General features: G+C 33.5%; 1 protein-coding gene across 30 annotated transcripts in view; it reads right to left on the reverse strand.

Moving 5' to 3' along the window:
- The window catches only part of LOC139975283 (uncharacterized), a 103,285-nt gene that overhangs the window by 32,245 nt on the left and 50,386 nt on the right, over window positions 1-20,654 (reverse strand). For 9 of the 30 annotated variants that reach the window (XM_071983172.1, XM_071983164.1, XM_071983101.1 and 6 more), the window contains 36 exons: window positions 20,568-20,615; window positions 19,842-20,012; window positions 18,877-19,089; window positions 17,896-17,952; window positions 17,394-17,519; window positions 16,980-17,180; window positions 16,581-16,628; window positions 16,298-16,423; window positions 15,886-16,086; window positions 13,658-13,705; window positions 13,375-13,500; window positions 12,962-13,162; window positions 12,574-12,621; window positions 12,291-12,416; window positions 11,878-12,078; window positions 11,365-11,412; window positions 10,965-11,090; window positions 10,559-10,759; window positions 10,304-10,360; window positions 9,596-9,631; window positions 8,858-8,905; window positions 8,458-8,583; window positions 8,043-8,243; window positions 6,930-6,977; window positions 6,531-6,656; window positions 6,116-6,316; window positions 5,861-5,917; window positions 5,054-5,089; window positions 4,351-4,398; window positions 3,958-4,083; window positions 3,544-3,744; window positions 2,435-2,482; window positions 2,035-2,160; window positions 1,620-1,820; window positions 1,364-1,420; window positions 577-612 (listed from right to left, as the gene is read on the reverse strand). In XM_071983172.1, the coding sequence (XP_071839273.1) occupies window positions 577-612; window positions 1,364-1,420; window positions 1,620-1,820; window positions 2,035-2,160; window positions 2,435-2,482; window positions 3,544-3,744; window positions 3,958-4,083; window positions 4,351-4,398; window positions 5,054-5,089; window positions 5,861-5,917; window positions 6,116-6,316; window positions 6,531-6,656; window positions 6,930-6,977; window positions 8,043-8,243; window positions 8,458-8,583; window positions 8,858-8,905; window positions 9,596-9,631; window positions 10,304-10,360; window positions 10,559-10,759; window positions 10,965-11,090; window positions 11,365-11,412; window positions 11,878-12,078; window positions 12,291-12,416; window positions 12,574-12,621; window positions 12,962-13,162; window positions 13,375-13,500; window positions 13,658-13,705; window positions 15,886-16,086; window positions 16,298-16,423; window positions 16,581-16,628; window positions 16,980-17,180; window positions 17,394-17,519; window positions 17,896-17,952; window positions 18,877-19,089; window positions 19,842-20,012; window positions 20,568-20,615 (4,095 nt within the window). The remainder of the gene's footprint in view (window positions 1-576; window positions 613-1,363; window positions 1,421-1,619; window positions 1,821-2,034; window positions 2,161-2,434; window positions 2,483-3,543; window positions 3,745-3,957; window positions 4,084-4,350; window positions 4,399-5,053; window positions 5,090-5,860; window positions 5,918-6,115; window positions 6,317-6,530; window positions 6,657-6,929; window positions 6,978-8,042; window positions 8,244-8,457; window positions 8,584-8,857; window positions 8,906-9,595; window positions 9,632-10,303; window positions 10,361-10,558; window positions 10,760-10,964; window positions 11,091-11,364; window positions 11,413-11,877; window positions 12,079-12,290; window positions 12,417-12,573; window positions 12,622-12,961; window positions 13,163-13,374; window positions 13,501-13,657; window positions 13,706-15,885; window positions 16,087-16,297; window positions 16,424-16,580; window positions 16,629-16,979; window positions 17,181-17,393; window positions 17,520-17,895; window positions 17,953-18,876; window positions 19,090-19,841; window positions 20,013-20,567; window positions 20,616-20,654) is intronic. The other 21 variants (XM_071983182.1, XM_071983082.1, XM_071983267.1 and 18 more) reach the window with 18 other exon arrangements.

Genomic DNA, 20,654 nt, shown 5'->3' on the forward strand with positions numbered 1-20,654 from the left:
TTTTCTCTTAAAATTCATGCCCATAGTTTACTGTGAGCTATAGGGTTGGGACAGTCCTCAATTTCAAACGTCAAGTTGCGACTAATAAACTTTCTTAAATTACAGTCAAGTGTCCTGTCAAAAAAAATGGTTGAATTTACAAAGATAACTTCATTAATCTTGATAGACATCACTTTGATTTAGTAAATTTTACTCTGGATGTTCAAACTAAATTTGTGTTTGTTTGGTTTACAAAATACAACATTTACTAAAAGAACTTTTAGAAAAAGCCCCAGTTTTCTTCTCAATTCTTGTGTGCATGACCCAATCGTTGTCTAGTCTAGTGTACACTTTATGCAAATACATAAAATATCAAAGAGGGAAAGACAATATGAATGTAAATTATTTTCATATAAGGCAAACAAACAACTTTAGACTACTAGGCTAAATAATACAATTCAAACAACATCCAGTCCCCCCCCCCCCACTCCACTCCACCCATCATTAACATTTGGTTCTCAAGCACTGTTTTCTTTAGTAATATACTATTGCTGGATATAATGACAAACTTGGACATAGTTGTCACAATCGACATACCTGTAGGGAACCCTTCTGTTGTTGTACTTTCTGTCTCTATATAGTGAAACAAGAAGAAGAGTCATGGCAACTGATACACGCAATTGCACGTCCATGGTCACTTTACATCAACTAAACCAAAATAAAACTCACTGGTATTGATCCCAAATATCAGTAAAACATTATTGCCAAATTGGTCGTCCCAACTTTTATACACCTTGCTAAAATATGTAAAGCACTTAGAAGGACCAATTTGAAAATCAAAAACTTTTTTTTTTGTACTTGTGCTTGGACTACACTGAGACTGCTAAGGCAACAAAAAGAAAAAAAGAAAGAAAATGGAGGCTATTTCTTGCAAACCACATGAACACAATTATTTATTTATTCAACAAAATGTACTGAAAAATTGGATGTAATTTTATCAAATATGTAACATAACTACTTCTATATAATGTTTTGAATTAAAATTTAAATATTATGTGAAACAAAATAAAATGTAACACAGCCTACCTAAAATTATGAAAAATTGTTTTTATCTAAACCTTATATCAGTCTCAAAAGTCGTCAAAAACAGAGCATTAGAGTTTAAAACAGTTAATTATAGCATAATTCATGCTACTTTATATTGCATTGCACATCTCTTATTAGTTACAGGTATTGAAACTATACATTTAAATAGGAAGAGTAAAATAAATTATTCATAAATCAAAACAGAATGTCCCAAATTACTTATAGAGAGAATTCTTAACTGGCCTGTTAACTCCACAAATAAAGGTACATTTTTATGAAAGTTGAAAATCAAACAAACCTAATGTTGTGACTGGTAATGTGGAAGCTGCTTCACCAAATGTTGTTAATTCTTCAACTTCAGAAAGGAAGAGATAAGGATTAAAGAGTATTAGACGTAAATAATGCAATATATTACATGAAATTGAAACTTTATCTATCTGGCTTCTACTTTTACTTCTTCCCTGCCTTATTTACCCATGATGTATACAGAGGACACTTTTGAAGGAATCATATTTTATCCCAAACTCTCTTCTTAACCAAATTTCATGTATTACCATCAGGTTCTCCTAGTTCTGTATTACAGAGTTGGTCATCACAGAAGCAAGCTGTTCCTACTTCACTGATAATGAAATTCCTCACTTCAGGGAAATCTGCTCCGATGAAATCATCAACATATCTTTCAGCTGTAATGCAGCCTTCCACACCTTCAACTGCTGGGGCACAGCTACGGAAGAAGTCGATGGCTGTTCCCAAAACTAAGAAGAAAAGGGAAATGCAAAATCAAAAAATATTGAATCTATTATTACAGACTGTGCTCACATGAATTTTTATCTCTAAATATTTTCTATATGAAAAACTAATAAACTGCTACTTTGAAAGTGCCTTACTTGAAGCCCATTAATATCTGGAAGAACAAAAAACCAATTTGGATTGAAAGTAAGAGGATAGTCAATAGAAATATTGATTTACCTGGACCAAAGTCTACTGTGACATTGATGAAGGAACAGACAGAGAGTTCATCACACACTTCAGTGTTCAACTCATCAAGTGGTAAAGAACACTCATCTTCCCCGTCACATACGTAACACACAAGATCTGTTGGGAGAGTGGAAAGGTATCTTGTATTCAGAATTACGTTGTATGAAACATTTGCAAAGGAATGACTTACTTAAATACTAACAGTCCAGGCAAAGATGAAGATGGGAAATGACCAACAACACCACTACTAGATTATGTAGTCATTCGTTTCTGACTTTCAATAAGAAATAACCTATTATTGTAGAAATTGATACCATAAATTTTACCTGAAAAATCAATGTGGTTAAGATTAATATTTTTACAAGAATATATCTTGCATGTCATTAATTACCAAATGTTGTCACGGCAGTAGGAGAAACTGGACTAAGGCTGGTTACTTCTGTTGAAAGTAGAAAGTTAAAAAAAATATGATAATGGAAATAACAAAAACAACTGATTAGCTCATCAGGAGTTTTCTCTAAAAGTGTATGTCCATAGTTACTGTGAGCTAAAGGGTTGTGACTATCCTCAATTCCAAAAGTTAAGTTTTGACTAGTACACTTTCTTAAATTTACAGTCAAGTGTCCTTTAAAAAAATGGTTGAATTCACAAAGATAACTTCATAACCATATCACAGTTTTTTGTTAATCTTGGTAAATATTCACTTTGATTTAGTAAACTTACTCTGAAAGTTCAAATTAAAATTTGTGTTTGTTTGATTTACAAAATACAACATTCACTTAAAGAACTTTTAGAAAAAGACCCAGTTTTCTTCTCAATTCTTGTGTGGCCCAATTGTAGTTTATTCTAGTGTACACTTTATGCAAATACATAAAATATCAAAGAGGGAAAGACAATAAGAACGTAAATTATTCTCATATCAGGCAAACAAACAACTTTTGACTATACATCTAAATAATACAAAGGAAAGCATCAAACAAGGGTTTAAAGAAATGACAGATTATAACCATAGTTATTTTAAGATGCCAAACTTGGGAAGGAGAAGTAGATCTATATTAAAGTGATTTTATAGCAAATTAATTCTAACAATAGGTGTTATTGCTACATTTCTTTGAATATACATTGATTTTCATTATTGAACAGAAAGGCTTGTCTGACATGAAGAAAATGACTGCTATAGTTCTAAAATATTCTTTGCAAACCATAACTAAATGGTTTTTGTTCAGCATCATTGATGTTATGAAACATACTAATATTTCAGAAGCAGAACAGTTTGACACAATATTTAAGGAAGTCTTGTCATTTACGTTTATCCCTAACAAGATGTCAAAGGGTTGGCAATGTACCAGAGAGAAACAAAATATAATATGAGAGTTAAAATGGAAAAAAATAACATTTTTTCTTGAATTCTTCTTTGCATCAAGTGGGTGAAAGGTAGCAACATATGATACAATTGAGACATTATAGCAAGACTTAGTGGAAACCAGCTGTATCACTTACCCTCCGGTTCTCCTAGTTCTGTATTACAGAGTTGGTCATCACAGAAGCAAGCTGTTCCTACTTCACCCATGATGAAATCCCTCACTTCAGGGAAATCTGCTCCAATGAAATCATCAACGTATCTTTCAGCTGTAATGCAGCCTTCCACACCTTCAACTGCTGCAACACAGCTACGGAAGAAGTCGATGGCTGTTCCCAAAACTTAGCAGAAAACGGAAAGGCAAAATCAAAAAATATCAAATCTAGTATCACAGACTGTGCTCAAATAAATTGTTATCTCTTAATATTTTCTATATGAAAAACTAATAAACTGCTGCTGTGAAAGTTAATTACTTGAACCCTTTTAATTTCTGGAAGAACTAAAACCAATTTGGAAGTAAACTTTGAGGGGAGTTTAGAATAATATTGATTTACCTGGACCAAAGTCTACTGTGACATTGATGAAGGAACAGACAGAGAATTCATCACACACTTCAGTGTTCAACTCATCAAGTGGTAAAGAACACTCATCTTCCCCTTCACATACGTAACACACAAGATCTGTTGGAAGAGTGGAAAGGTATCTTGTATTCAGAATTATGTTGTATCAAACATTTGCAAAGAAATGACTTATCAACAGTCCAGGCAAAGATGAAGATGGGAAATGATCCACAACACCACTACTAGATTATGCAGTAATTCGTTTCTGAACTTCAAAAAGAAATAACCTATTAAATTAGAAATTGATACTATAAATTTGACTGAAAATATCAATGTGGTTAAAGATTGATATTTTTACTAGAATATATCTTGCAGTTCATTATTTACCAAACGTTGTCACAACAGTAGGAGAAACTGGACCAAGGCTGGTTTGCTCTGTTGGAAATAGAAAGTAAAAACAAAATGATAATGAAACCAAAAATTTGATTATCTCATCATGAGTTTTCTTTAAAAATTTATATACATAGTTACTGTGAGCTATAGGGTTGTGACAGTCCTCAATTTCAAAAGTTAAGTTTCGACTTATTCACTTTCTTAAATCACAGTCAAGTGTCCATTCAAATAAAATGGTTGAATTTACAAAGATATCTTCATTACCATATCACAGTTTCTTTTGTTAATCTTGATAGACATTCACTTTGATTTAGTAATCCTTACTCTGAATGTTCAAATTAAATTCGTGTTTGTTTGATTTACAAAACACAACATTCACTTAAAGAACCTTTAGAAAAAGTCCCCGTTGTCTCCTCAATTTTTGTAGGACCTAATCGTATTTTATTCTAGTGTACACTTTATGCAAATACATAAAATATCAAAATGGGAAAGACAATAAGAATGTCACTTATTTTCATATAAGGCAAGCAAACAACTTACGACTTCTATTCTAAATAATACAATTCATACAACATTCTTTACCGCCACCCCACCCTTCCCCTCATAAACATTTGGTTCTCAAGCACTGGTTTCTTTAGTAATATACTATTGGGGGATATAATGACAAACTTGGACATAGTTGTAACAATCGGCATACCTGTAGAGAACCTTTCTGTTGTTGTACTTTCTGTCTCTATATAAGTGAAACAAGACGAAGAGTCATGGTAAATGATAAACGCAATTGCACATCCATGGTCACTTTACATCAATTAAACCAAAAATAAAACTCACCGGTATTGGTCCCAAATATCATTAGAACATTATTGCCAAATTGGTTGTCCCAACTTTTATAAACCTTGCTATGATATGTTAAGCACTCAGAAGGACCAATTTGAAAATAAGAAAACTATTTTATTTGTACTTGTGCTTGGACTACACTGAGACTGCTAAGGCAACAAAAAGAAAAAAAAAGAAAGAAAATGGAGGCTATTTCTTGCACACCACATGAACACAATTATTTATTTATCCAACAAAATGTACTTAAAAATTGGATGTAATTTTATAAAATATGTCACAAATAACTTCTATATAACGTTTTTTAATTAAAATGTAAACATTGAGAAAAAATAGAAACAGTATAAAGAAAAAAAGAGTTACACAGCCTACCTAAAACTATGAAAAGTTGTTTTTATCTAAACTTTATATCAGTCTCAAAAATCATCAATAACAGAGCATTAGAGTATAAAACAGTTAAGTACAGAATAATTCATACTACTTTATAATTGCATTGCACATCTCTTACTAGCTACAGGTATTGAGACTATATATTTAAATAGAAAGAGTAAAAGAGCTTATTCATAAATCAAAGTAGAATTTTCCAAATTAAATATAGAGAGAATTCTTAACTGGCCTCTTAAATCCACAAATGAAAGATACATTTTATGAAAATTGAAGAGAAAATTACCTAATGTTGTGACTGGTAATGTGGTAGCTGCTGGACCAAATGTTGTGAATTCTTCAACTTCAGAAAGGAAGAGATAAGGAAAAAGAGTATTAGGCCTAAATAATACAATATATAAAATCATTTTGAAGCTTCTTCTTTCTAGCTTCTACTCTTACTTCTTCCCTGCCTTATTTACCCATGATGTATACAGAGGACACTTTTGAAGGAATCATATTTTATCCCAAACTCTCTTCTAAACCAAACTTCATGTATTACCCTCAGGTTCTCCTAGTTCTGTATTACAGAGTTGGTCATCACAGAAGCAAGCTGTTCCTACTTCACCCATGATGAAATCCCTCACTTCAGGGAAATCTGCTCCGATGAAATCATCAACGTATCTTTCAGCTGTAATGCAGCCTTCCACACCTTCAACTGCTGGGGCACAGCTACGGAAGAAGTCGATGGCTGTTCCCAAAACTTAGAAGAAAAGGGAAATGCAAAATCAAAAAATATCAAATCTATTATTACAGACTGTGCTCACATGAATTTTTATCTCATAATATTTTCTATATGATGTACTAATAAACTGCTACTTTGAAAGTGCTTTACTTGAAGCCCATGAATATCTGGAAGAACAAAAAACCAATTTGGATTGAAAGTAAGAGGATAGTTTACAGTAATATTGATTTACCTGGACCAAAGTCTACTGTGACATTGATGAAGGAACAGACAGAGAATTCATCACACACTTCAGTGTTCAACTCATCAAGTGGTAAAGAACACTCATCTTCCCCGTCACATACGTAACACACAAGATCTGTTGGGAGAGTGGAAAGGCATCTTGTATTCAGAATTACTTTTTATGAAACATTTGCAAAGAAATGACTTACTTAATACTAACAGTCCAGGCAAAGATGAAGATGGGAAATGACCCACAACACCACTACTAGATTATGTAGTAATTCGTTTCTGAATTTCAATAAGAAATAACCTATTATTGTAGAAATTGATACCATAAATTTGACCTAAAATATCAATGTGGTTAAGATTATTATTTTTACTAGAATATATGTTGCAGTTCATTATTTACCAAATGTTGTCACAGCAGTAGGAACAACTGGACTAAGGCTGGTTAGCTCTGTTGGAAATAGAAAGTAAAAAAAAATAATAATGAAAAAACAAAACAAAAACATTTGATTATCTCATCTGGAGTTTTCTCTACTGATTTATATGTCCATAGTTACTGTGAGCTATAGGGTTGTGACAGTCCTTAATTTCAAAAGTTAAGTTTCAACTTTTTCACTTTCTTAAATTACACTCAAGTGTCCTGTCAAATAAAATGGTTGAAATTAGAATAATTATCTAAAGTACCATATTACAGATTTTGTTAATTCTGATAGACATTCACTTTGATTTAGTAAACTTTACTCTAAATGTTCAAGTTAAATTTGTGTTTGTTTGATTTACAAAATACAACATTCACTTAAAGAACTTTCAGAAAAAGCCCCAGTTTTCTTCTCAATTGTTGTGTGACAAAATCGTTGTTTATTCTAGTGTACACTTTATGCAAATACATAAAATATCAAAAAGGGAAAGACAATATTAATGTATATTATATTTATACCAGGCAAACAAACAACTTTAGAGTATACGTCTAAATAATACAAAGGAAAGCATCAAACAAGGGTTTAAAGAAATGACAGATTATAACAACAGTTATTTTAAGATGCCAAACATGGGTAGGAGAAGTAGATCTATATTAAAGTGGTTTTATAGCGAATTAATTCTAACAATAGGTGTAAATGCTACATTTCTTTGATTATACATTGATTTGCATTATTGAACAGAAAGACTTGTCTGACAATGAAGAAAATGACTGCTATAGTTCTAAATATTCTTTGCAAACCATAACTAAATGGTTTTTGTTCAGCATCATTCATGTTATGAAACATACTAATATTTCAGAAGCTGAACAATTTGACACAAGATTTAAGGAAGTCTTGTCATTATCGTTTATCCCTTACAAGATGTCAAAGGGTTGGCAATGTACCAGAGAGAAACAAAATATAATATGAGAGTTAAAATGGATAAAGATAACATTTTTTCTTGAATTCTTCTTTGCATCAAGTGGGTGAAAGGTAGCAACATATGATACAATTGAGACATTATAGCAAGACTTAGTCAAACCAGCTGTATCACTTACCCTCTGGTTCTCCTAGTTCTGTATTACAGAGTTGGTCATCACAGAAGCAAGCTGTTCCTACTTCACCCATGATGAAATCCCTCACTTCAGGGAAATCTGCTCCGATGTAATCATCAACGTATCTTTCAGCTGTAATGCAGCCTTCCACACCTTCAACTGCTGGGGCACAGCTACGGAAGAAGTCGATGGCTGTTCCCAAAACTTAGCAGAAAAGGGAAAGGCAAAATCAAAATATATCAAATCTATTATCACAGACTGTGCTCAAATGAAGTTATATCTCAAAATATTTTCTATATCATAAACTAATAAACTGCTGCTGTGAAAGTGCATTACTTGATGCCTATTAATATCTGGTAGAACTAAAAACCAATTTGGAAGAAAACTTTGAGGGGAGTTTAGAGTAATATTGATTTACCTGGACCAAAGTCTACTGTGACATTGATGAAGAGACAGACAGAGAATTCATCACACACTTCAGTGTTCAACTCATCAAGTGGTAAAGAACACTCATCTTCCCCTTCACATACGTAACACACAAGATCTGTTGGAAGAGTGGAAAGGTATCTTGTATTCAGAATTATGTTGTATCAAACATTTGCAAAGAAATGACTTACTTAATACCAAAAGTCCAGGCAAAGATGAAGATGGGAAATGACCCACAACACCACTACTAGATTATGTAGTTATTCGTTTCTGAATTTCAAAAAGAAAGATCCTATTATTGTAGAAATTGATACTATAGATTTGACTGGAAATATCAATGTGGTTTAAAATTTATACTTTTACTAGAATATAGATTGCAGTTCATTATTTACCAAATGATGTCACGGCAGTAGGAGAAGCTGGACTAAGGCTGGTTAGTTCTGTTGGAAGTAAGAAAGTAAAAAACAATGATCATGAAAAAAACTAAACGAAAAAACAATTTATTAACTCATCAGGAGTTTTCTCTAAAAATTCATGTCCATAGTTACTGTGAGCTAAAGGGTTGGGACAGTCCTCAATTTCAAAAGTCAAGTTGCAACTTAATCACTTTCTTAAATTACAGTCAATTGTCCTGTGAAATAAAATGGTTAAATTTACAAAGATAACTTCATTACCATATCACAGTTTTTTGTTAATCTTGATAGACATTCCCTTTGATTTAGTAAAGTTTACTCTAAATGTTCAAATTAAATTCGTGTTTGTTTAATTTACAAAAACATACTTGACATAATTTACATTATTCACTTATAGAAACTTTAGAAAAAGTGCCAGTGTTCTTCTCAATTCTTGTGTGACCTAATCGTAGTTATTCTAGTGTACAAATTATGCAAATACATAAAATATCAAAGGGGGGAAAGACAATAAGAATGTAAAGTATTTTAATACAAGGCAAAGAAACAACTTAAGACTACTAGTCTACATAATACAATTCATATAACATCCAGTTCTCTTCCCCACCCACTCCACCCCACCCGTCATAAACATTTGGTTCTCAAGCACTGTTTTCTTTAGTAATATACTATTGCTGGATATAATGACAAACTTGGACATAGTTGTCACAATCGACATACCTGTAGGGAACCCTTCTGTTGTTGTACTTTCTGTCTCTATATAGTGAAACAAGAAGAAGAGTCATGTTAAAAGATACACGCAATTGCACGTCCATGGTCACTTTACATCAACTAAACCAAAATAAAACTCACCGGTATTGATCCCAAATATCAGTAAAACATTATTGCCAAATTGGTCGTCCCAATTTTTATACACCTTGCTATGATATTTAAAGCACTCAGAAGGACCAATTTGAAAATAAAAAACATTTTTGTTATACTTGTGCTTGGACTACACTGAGACTGCTAAGGCAACAAAAACAAAATAAAAGAATATGGAGGCTATTTCTTGCACACCACATGAACACAATTATTTATTTATAAAATATTGAGAAAAAATAGAAACAGTAAAAATTTAAAAAAATGTTACACACCCTACCTAAAATTATGATTTTTACTTTTATCTAAACTTTATATCAGTCTCAAAACTCATCAAAAACAGAGCATAAGAGATTAAAACAGTTAAGTATAAAATAATTCATACTACTTTATAATTGCATTGCAAATCTCTTATTAGCTACAGGTATCAAGACTATACATTTCAATAGAAAGAGTAAAATAGATTATACATAAATCAAACAGAATGTCCCAAATTAGAGAGAATTCTTAACTGGCCTCTTAAAACCACAAATGAAAGATACATTTGATAAAATTGAAAAGCAAAATTACCAAATGTTGTGACTGGTAATGTGGAAGCTGCTTCACCAAATGTTGTTAATTCTTCAACTTCAGAAAGGAAGAGATAAGGAAAAAGAGTATTAGGCGTAAATAATGCAATATAATACATTAAATTGAAACTTTTTCAATCTGGCATCTACTTTTACTACTTCCCTGCCTTATTTACCCATGATGTATACAGAGGACACTTTTGAAGGAATCATATTTTATCCCAAACTCTCTTCTAAACCAAATTTCATGTATTACCATCAGGTTCTCCTAGTTCTGTATTACAGAGTTGGTCATCACAGAAGCAAGCTGTTCCTACTTCACCCATGATGAAATCCCTCACGTCAGAAAATTCTGCTCCGATGTAATCATCAACGTATCTTTCAGCTGTAATGCAGCCTTCCACACCTTCAACTGCTGGGACACAGCTACGGAAGAAGTCGATGGCTGTTCCCAAAACTAAGCAGAAAGGAAAGGCAATATCAAAAAATATCAAATCTATTATCACAGACTGTGCTCAAAAGAATTTTCATCTCTAAATATTTTCTATATCATAAACTAATATGCTGTAAAAGTGCATTACTTGAAGCCCATTTATTTCTGGAAAAACTAAAACCAATATGGAAGTATAGTTTGAGGGGAGTTTAGAGTAATATTGATTTACCTGGACCAAAGTCTACTGTGACATTGATGAAGAGACAGACAGAGGATTCATCGCACACTTCAGTGTTCAACTCATCAAGTGGTAAAGAACACTCATCTTCCCCGTCACATATGTAACACACAAGATCTGTTGGGAGAGTGAAAAGGTATCTTGTATTCAGAATTACGTTCTATGAAACATTTGCAAAGAAATGACTTACTTAATACTAATAGTCCAGGCAAAGATGAAGATGGGAAATGACCCACAACACCACTACTAGATTATGTAGTCATTCGTTTCTGAATTTCAATAAGAAATAACCTATTATTGTAGAAATTAATACCATAAATTTGACTGGAAATATCAATGTAGTTAAAGATCAATATTTTTACTAGAATAAATGTTGCAGTTCATTATTTACCAAATGTTGTCACGGCAGTAGGAGAAACTGGACTAAGGCTGGTTAGTTCTGTTGCAAGTAGAAAGTACAAAACATGATCATGAAAAACCAAAACAAGAAACATAATTGATTAGCTCCTGAGGAGTTTTCTCTAAAATTTATATACATAGTTACTGTGAGCTATAGGGTTGTGACAGTCCTCAATTTCAAAAGTTAAGTTTTGACTTAAACACTTTCTTAAAATTACAGTCAAGTGTCCTGTCAAATAAAATGGTTGAATTTACAAAGATATCTACCATTTCACAGTTTTTTTGTTAATCTTGATAGACATTCACCTTGATTTAGTAAATTTTACTCAGAAAGTTCAAATTAAAGTCGTGTTTGTTTGATTTACAAAATACAACATTCACTTAAAGAACTTATAAATAACATTTTTCTTGAATTATTCTTGCATCAAGTGGGTGATCGGTAGCCACATATTATTCAGATGAGACAATATAGTGGGACTTAGTAAACACCCACTGTGTTACTTACCCTCAGGTTCTCCTAGTTCTGAATTACAGAGTTGGTCCTCACAGAAGCAAGCTGTTCCTACTTCACCCATGATGAAATCCCTCACATCAGAAAACTCTGCTCCGATGTAATCATCAACGTATCTTTCAGCTGTAATGCAGCCTTCCACACCTTCAACTGCTGGGGCACAGCTACGGAAGAAGTCGATGGCTGTTCCCAAAACTAAGCAGAAAAGGGAAAGGCAAAATCAAAAAATATCAAATCTACTTTCACAGACTGTGCTCAAAAAAGTTTTCATCTCTTAATATTTTGTATATCATAAACTAATAAACTGCTGCTTTGAAATGCGTTACTTGAAGCCCAGACATTTCTGGAAGAACTAAAACCAATTTGGAAGGAAATTTTGAGGGGAGTTTAAAGTAATATTGATTTACCTGGACCAAAGTCTACTGTGACATTGATGAAGGAACAGACAGAGAATTCATCACACACTTCAGTGTTCAACTCATCAAGTGGTAAAGAACACTCATCTTCCCCGTCACATACGTAACACACAAGATCTGTTGGGAGAGTAGAAAGGTATTTCATATATTGAATCACTTGAGGAAACACTGACTAGTTTGGTAAGAACAAGCAACAAATAAATTTGACTGGAAATATCAATGTGATTAATGATTAATAGTTTTACTAGAATAGAGGTTGCAGTTTATAAATTACCAAATGTTGTCACGGACATAGTAGAAACTGGACTAAGGCTGGTTAGTTCTGTTGGAAGAAGAAAGTAAAAAAATGATAACGAAACAAAAATCTGATTATCTCATGTGGAGTCCTCTTTACTGATTTATATGTCCATAGGTACTGTGAGCTATAGGGTTGTGACAGTCCTCAATTTCAAAAGTTAAGTTTCGACTTATTCACTTTCTTAAATTACAGGCAAGTCTCCTGTCAAATAAAATGGTTGAAATTAGAAAGATATCTTCAGTACCAACTCACATTTTTTTGGTTTATCTTGATTGACATTTACTTTGATAGGTGAAAGGTAGCAACATATGATACAGATGAGAAAATATAGTGGGACTTAGTAAACACCCACTGTGTTACTTACCCTCAGGTTCTCCTAGTTCTGAATTACAGAGTTGGTCCTCACAGAAGCAAGCTGTTCCTACTTCACCCATGATGAAATCCCTCACATCAGAAAACTCTGCTCCGATGTAATCATCAACGTATCTTTCAGCTGTAATGCAGCCTTCCACACCTTCAACTGCTGGGGCACAGCTACGGAAGAAGTCGATGGCTGTTCCCAAAACTAAGCAGAAAAGGGAAAGGCAAAATCAAAAAATATCAAATCTACTTTCACAGACTGTGCTCAAAAAAGTTTTCATCTCTTAATATTTTGTATATCATAAACTAATAAACTGCTGCTTTGAAATGCGTTACTTGAAGCCCAGACATTTCTGGAAGAACTAAAACCAATTTGGAAGGAAATTTTGAGGGGAGTTTAGAGTAATATTGATTTACCTGGACCAAAGTCTACTGTGACATTGATGAAGGAACAGACAGAGAATTCATCACACACTTCAGTGTTCAACTCATCAAGTGGTAAAGAACACTCATCTTCCCCGTCACATACGTAACACACAAGATCTGTTGGGAGAGTAGAAAGGTATTTCATATATTGAATCACTTGAGGAAACACTGACTAGTTTGGTAAGAACAAGCAACAAATAAATTTGACTGGAAATATCAATGTGATTAATGATTAATAGTTTTACTAGAATAGAGGTTGCAGTTTATAAATTACCAAATGTTGTCACGGACATAGTAGAAACTGGACTAAGGCTGGTTAGTTCTGTTGGAAGAAGAAAGTAAAACAAGAGCATCAATGATGCAGTATCTCAATACTGGAAGTTTTAATTTTGATTCCTAATTTCAAATCTTTGCTCTGTCTCTACAATTATCAATATCAATCATGGTACAACAAATATATAACTTGCATTTTTGCTACTTTGCCACGAATAGTCTCTGCAGGTTACACTTTATCCTGCTAGTCTTGCCTTTAGCGCTCATTGCCTGTTAGTCGAAAGAACGACGTTGCAAGGTTTAGTAATGTCATAGAATATTTAAGAACTTGTTTTTTATGTGGTATCCTTCATCTTAGGTCAGTCTCTGTTGGACTTTTTGGTCATATAGTTTGACGTCAATGACAACGGCCAAATTAGAAGAGGCGAACAACTCGACCATATTCTTAATGCCTGCCTTGAGAGCTAGGCCTATTGACCTACTGTATGTTACTGTAGACTGTAGTGGTCACTACCATCAAAACTGTGTCCACTTCTAGATATCAAAACAACCCACGTTTTTCCATCTCAATTTTTCGGACATGAAGAATTCATGGATTTATGACTTGGAAAATAAAATGTAAGAGAAGATTACAAGTTTTTATATGCAAGTGATGGGTGGCCTCCTCTTCCCCTAATAGCCACCTCAGTTCCTCTCCATTTTGTTATTTTATTTTAATTCTTTGTACATTTGATGTCAAACATTACAGGTTCAAAAGAAAGCTAAACATACTTCTTATAACCTTATACATCTTATATCCTTATAAATAAAACATAACCTTATACAATTTTTATAGTCTTATCAAAGTTGTGATGCTATGGCCGGCTCCTCTTTTATACCTACCCATCAAACAAACTTACCCTGGTCCTTCCTAGGAAAAGCTGTCTGAACACCAGTACAATGCTAATGTGGCTATCACTGAAAGCCTAATGGGCCTAGGGGCCTAGGCCTATATATATATATATATATATATATATATATTTTTAAATGCACTAGGCCTACAGTAAGTAGCCTTCAGAAATACAAGAATGTGTATACGTAATTATACAAAATACATGAAGAGCAATCAAACAAACTTATCATGGCCCTTGCTCTGAAAAGCTACATGAACACCAGTACTATCCTTAAATGGATGTTACAAAAACGAAGGCCTAATATAAATTAAATGCACTACGTAGAATTCAGCAGTACAGAATGTAATTAGCATGCAATACACTAACACCTCGCGTACCTAACCACAGAACAGAAAATTGTTCGCGAGGGTAGCCATTTTCGTATCTAACATGTAGCTGTTATGAGTCATAGCCAATCTGCTACAGAACAGACTTGGGGGCGGGGCTTAATCATCAAAAACGGACCTTTTTACTAAAAGTAGGGGCGGCAGCTCAGTGTTGTTTTAAGAAAGAAAAATCATTTAAACATCAAATAAAGCAAATAAAAGCCATTAAATGTCATATACAGGTAGTAAAATTCTTATTAATACCTACCTGTAAACAACAAATGAAAGTTTAAAATTTTAATAAAATATATAATACGTAGGACCCTATCTTAGACGATACCACTGTTGAAAGACAGTTCTATTCTATTCTCTTTCATAAAACATAAGTTTTGGAGCGTGTGCAAAACAGGTCTGCCAAAGTGTGTTTTCAGTCCAAATTGGCCCGATTTGGACATAAATCGGTGAAAAAGTCACAGAATGAGATACAATTCTGGAATAAAAAATAGTAACTTTTGTTGGTCTATATGATATATTCTTGCTCTGGAAATTCCAGAGAAAAAGAACTTTGTTTGAAGACGCTGAAAAATTTTTAAGAGAAGAGAAAGTCCCACTTACTGTTACAATATCTCTATACATGTAATGTATTGAGATAAAAAATGATAACGAAACAAAAAATCTGATTATCTCATGTGGAGTCCTCTTTACTGATTTATATGTCCATAGGTACTGTGAGCTATAGGGTTGTGACAGTCCTCAATTTCAAAAGTTAAGTTTCGACTTTTTCACTTTCTTAAAGTACAGTCAAGTCTCCTGTCAAATAAAATGGTTGAAATTACAAAGATATCTTCAGTACCAACTCACATTTTTTTGTTTATCTTGATTGACATTTACTTTGATAGGTGAAAGGTAGCAACATAGATATAGATGAGACAATATAGCAGGACTTAGACAACACCCAATGTGTCACTTACCCTCAGGTTCTCCTAGTTCTGCATTACAGAGTTGGTCATCACAGAAGCAAGCTGTTCCTACTTCACCCATGATGAAATCCCTCACGTCAGAAAACTCTGCCCCGATGTAATCATCAACATATCTTTCAGCTGTAATGCAGCCTTCCACACCTTCAACTGCTTGGACACAGCTACGGAAGAAGTCGATGGCTGTTCCCAAAACTTAGAAGAAAAGGCAAAGGCAAATCAAAAAATATCAAATCTATTATCACAGACTGTGCTCAAAAGAATTTTCATCTCTAAATATTTTCTATATCATAAACTAATATGCTGTAATAGTGCATCAGTTGAAGCCCAGTTATTTCTGAAAAAAACTAAAAAACAATTTGGATGAAAAGTTAGAGGATAGCTCTTTATAGAAATATTGATTTACCTGGACCAAAGTCTACTGTGACATTGATGAAGGAACAGACAGAGAATTCATCACACACTTCAGTGTTCAACTCATCAAGTGGTAAAGAACACTCATCTTCCCCGTCACATACGTAACACACAAGATCTGTTGGAAGAGTGGAAAGGTATTTCATATGTTGAATCACTTGAGGAAATACTGACAAGTTTGGTAAGAACAAGCAACAAATAAATTTGACTGGAAATATCAATGTGGTTAATGATTAATATTTTTACTAGAATAGATGTTGCAGTTCATAATTTACCAAATGTTGTCACGGCAGTAGGAGAAACTGGACTAAGGCTGGTTAGTTCTGTTGGAAGAAGAAGTAAAAAACATAAGAGTGAAACAAAAAAACAAACAAAACATTTGATTATCTCATCTAGAGTTATCTCTACTAATTTATATGTCCATAGTTACTGTGAGCTATAGAGTTGTGACAGTCCTCAATTTCAAAAGTTATGTTTGGACTTATTCACTTTCTCAAATTACAGCAAGTCTCCTGTCAAATAAAATGGTTGAAATTAGAAAGATAACTTCAGTACCAACTCACATTTTTTTGTTTATCTTGATTAACATTTACTTTGATAGGTGAAAGGTAGCAACATATGATACAGATGAGACAATATAGCAGGACTTAGACAACACCCAATGTGTCACTTACCCTCAGGTTCTCCTAGTTCTGCATTACAGAGTTGGTCATCACAGAAGCAAGCTGTTCCTACTTCACCCATGATGAAATCCCTCACATCAGAAAACTCTGCTCCGATGTAATCATCAACGTATCTTTCAGCTGCAATGCAGCCTTCCACACCTTCAACTGCTGCAACACAGCTACGGAAGAAGTCGATGGCTGTTCCCAAAACTTAGGAGAAAAGGGAAAGGCAATATCAAAAAATATCAAATCTATTATCACAGACTGTGCCCAAAAGAATTTTTATCTGTAAATATTTTCTATATGATAAACTAATAAAATGCTGCTGTGAAAGTGCATTACTTGAAGTGCAGTTATTTCTGGAAGAACTAAAACCAATATGGAAGTAAAGTTTGAGTGGAGTTTAGAGTAATATTGATTTACCTGGACCAAAGTCTACTGTGACATTGATGAAGGAACAGACAGAGAATTCATCACACACTTCAGTGTTCAACTCATCAAGTGGTAAAGAACACTCATCTTCCCCGTCACATACGTAACACACAAGATCTGTTGGGAGGGTGGAAATGCATCTTGTATTCAGAATTACATTGTATGAAACATTTGCAAAGAAACCACTTACTTAATACTACCAGTCCAGGCAAAGATGAAGATGGGAAATGACCCACAACACCACTACTAGATTATGTAGTCATTCGTTTCTGAATTTCAATAAGAAATAACATATTATTGTACATATTGATACAATAAACTCTGATACCTGGCAGTGCAGCTTTGACAAGTCAACTGTTTTCAGATTAAATAACGAAGTCAAACTTGAAAAATTTGTTTTGAGATCTGAATGTTTAAAAGTAATTTTGTTATTTTTGCTAAAAAATATCATAAAAAAAATATATATATATAAAATATTTAGCTCAAACCTTACCGAATGTTGTCACTGGAAGAGTAGAGAGTGCACCCAGTGTTGTAAATTCTGTTTGAGCTATCAAGTTAAACACAAGAAAATAAATAGCTTAAATAATACATTTTTAAAGCCACTTCAATCTAAGAAAAAGTACTGCCAAAATGTCCAAATCTTTACAGAACAGATGAAATTGTTCTCTTCTTGTAGTTCAATTCAAGAGAGGTTTACCAAAGCTCACATATATAATTAGTATGCAAACTGGTGCAATGAACAAACATAAGTTACACCATAGCAACAGTTTGTAATACTATATTCCATCTCAAGATATGCATTTTAAATTCAGCTCTTATCAGATAAACCCGTAGCTTTACCATGAATTAAAAAATATTGATCTAATATGGGCAAAAACTTTAAAAATCTTGTTAAATTTAAAGTTTCTTTGATAGTATCCCTAGCAATAAATGTATACCATGAACTGAATACTGAAACTTGCAATTCCTCTGTGATAAATTATTGAAAGAAAAACCATATCCAAACACTTTCATTTATCTTATTTGTGAATCCTTCCTCAAGGGTTTAGAATGACAGGTTCTCCATGGTCTTATGTATATGAAACTCTGCTTGCACCCCTACATGAGCTAGATGTATTAGACAGGCTAGCTCACAGTTCATGACACAACAATTTAAAATGATGTCCTATTAACATCTAGCAGTTCTGTTAATAACTACTCATAATAACCACCACCCCTCTTCCTTTCTCCCATCCTCCCACCCTGGTTCAAGATCTCATTGAGTAAGCTAGGAACCTTGTTCATCGATTATTCTGCTCTTGATAAATTCATAGAATTACACCAAAATTACAACAATTTCAGACATTTTGCAGTTAGAAAATGAGAACACAATATGATTGTATGGTTGTCATCAAACTTGGTAGCCTAAGGATAATATGTTTTCAAAGAGTTCAGTTCTGACAATGAGTCCTTACAAAGTAAGAGTACTTACTTGCAATTTCAGGCTCAGTAATGTTTCTGTTGCAAAGATCCTCATCACAGAAACAAGCAGTTCCATTTTCGCTGGAAACGAGTTCCCTGATATCATTAACCTGTAGTCCGATAAAGTCATCAATGTATCTCTCTGCTGTTATACAACCATCTAGACCCTCAGAGGCCGGGACGCAGGCTCGGTACAGGTCATGGGCAATCCCCAGGCCTGATGCTGTAGTTTAAGTACAACATAGAATAAGATTTATATACAAAACAACTGAACATTAATATTGAAATAACATTTCCTAATGGATTGATTCAATCATTATTCCTTCCCATTTCAGAAGGATGACCAAATCCTTGGCATCATGGTAAATAAGTTTACCAGTTAATAACAGTAACTTAATTTTCTGACCAAAATCTTATATGGAAATTACTAGGATGTTAGTCTAGAAAAGTTAACAATGCCTATTTTTTGATGTCTGTAATGAAAACTTGATAAGGTTCTTCAATTACCATCACATGAGTGTGTTGTAGTTGCAACAATATAAAACATATGATTATGTTTCATGTTCAAGAGTACTGACAGGAAATTGTGACAAACCTTGCAAACAAACCTAGCCAATAACAACAGCACACTTTCTCATTTGTAATATATTAACCAAACTTGTCATATTTTTCAAACAAAACCCAATTATTACAGTTGTACCGGCAGCATGGCTCCAAGACTTCAAACTTGACTCTTGTGACTCCACATATACATTACAATAACGAGGCTCATGCAGTGATTAGAAACAAACATGGTTTACTTTATATATAAAAACTGTTCATAGCCCAACATTTCTTTCTCTCTTAAACTTTTAACTTTTAAATGTATGGAAAAATTGCTCTATGGCATAATACTTCAGTAAAATTCAAATCTTGCAAAGTATAGCCGCTGCAGCTCCGAAAATTTGTTGGCCATAAAAATTGTGAAAGGCTCACCAAGAAAGTTAGCATAAACATTAACAACTGCACAAATCTGGCCACCATCACAGACTTGTGTGCTAAGCTCCTCCAATGGTAGGTCACATTCTTCATCAGAGCACACATAACAAAGCAAACTTGATGGTGCGGTGATTGGCATTCCTTCCGTTGAAAATGGAGATGTGTTATCTGAAATATAATGGTATTCTTGTTGAACAGCTCTGTATCATTCAAATGTCTAGAATATGATCAGAGGAATATGGCCTGAAAAGCAGTTTCTTAATTTAGAAAAAGCTGTTTCATTTCAAAACCATTTTTCACTCCTAACAGGTTACCTGGAGAAAGTTCTGTACCTGAGGTCTGAGATGATCATTTTCTTCCAAACAAGGCACAATTATCTATTAGTTTTTAATTGTTATTGACAATTATGGCTTTGACCCAGATCCTTGTATGCAAAGTAGGAAAGGTTTGTTAACATTGACATGAAAGTGCAGCAGGTCTAGGCTGAAACTGGAGAAGTTTTCAAGATATTGAGCATCTGTTTTACCAATAATACTACAAAGTAGCATTCTACTAAACAAGTATTCCGACTAACGTGAAGCTGTTACAGTTTGCTTAAGATTGCAATGGAAAAGGACATTTGACTTAAATGATAACAGTATTTTGGAAGACATAGCATTCTAGTCCAATACAACAAAGGCAAAACAATAATTATGGTATAGCAAATATACCATTAAACATTACCTATTTCCGTTGTTAAAACTTCTGTTGTTTCAAGTACTTCAAATGGAGCTAAAAAATAATGTGAAGAAATGGTAAATGAAAATTCAA

This window comes from Apostichopus japonicus, chromosome 2 (genome assembly GCF_037975245.1).
Source record: "Apostichopus japonicus isolate 1M-3 chromosome 2, ASM3797524v1, whole genome shotgun sequence".
Classification (NCBI taxonomy): Eukaryota; Metazoa; Echinodermata; class Holothuroidea; order Aspidochirotida; family Stichopodidae; genus Apostichopus; species Apostichopus japonicus.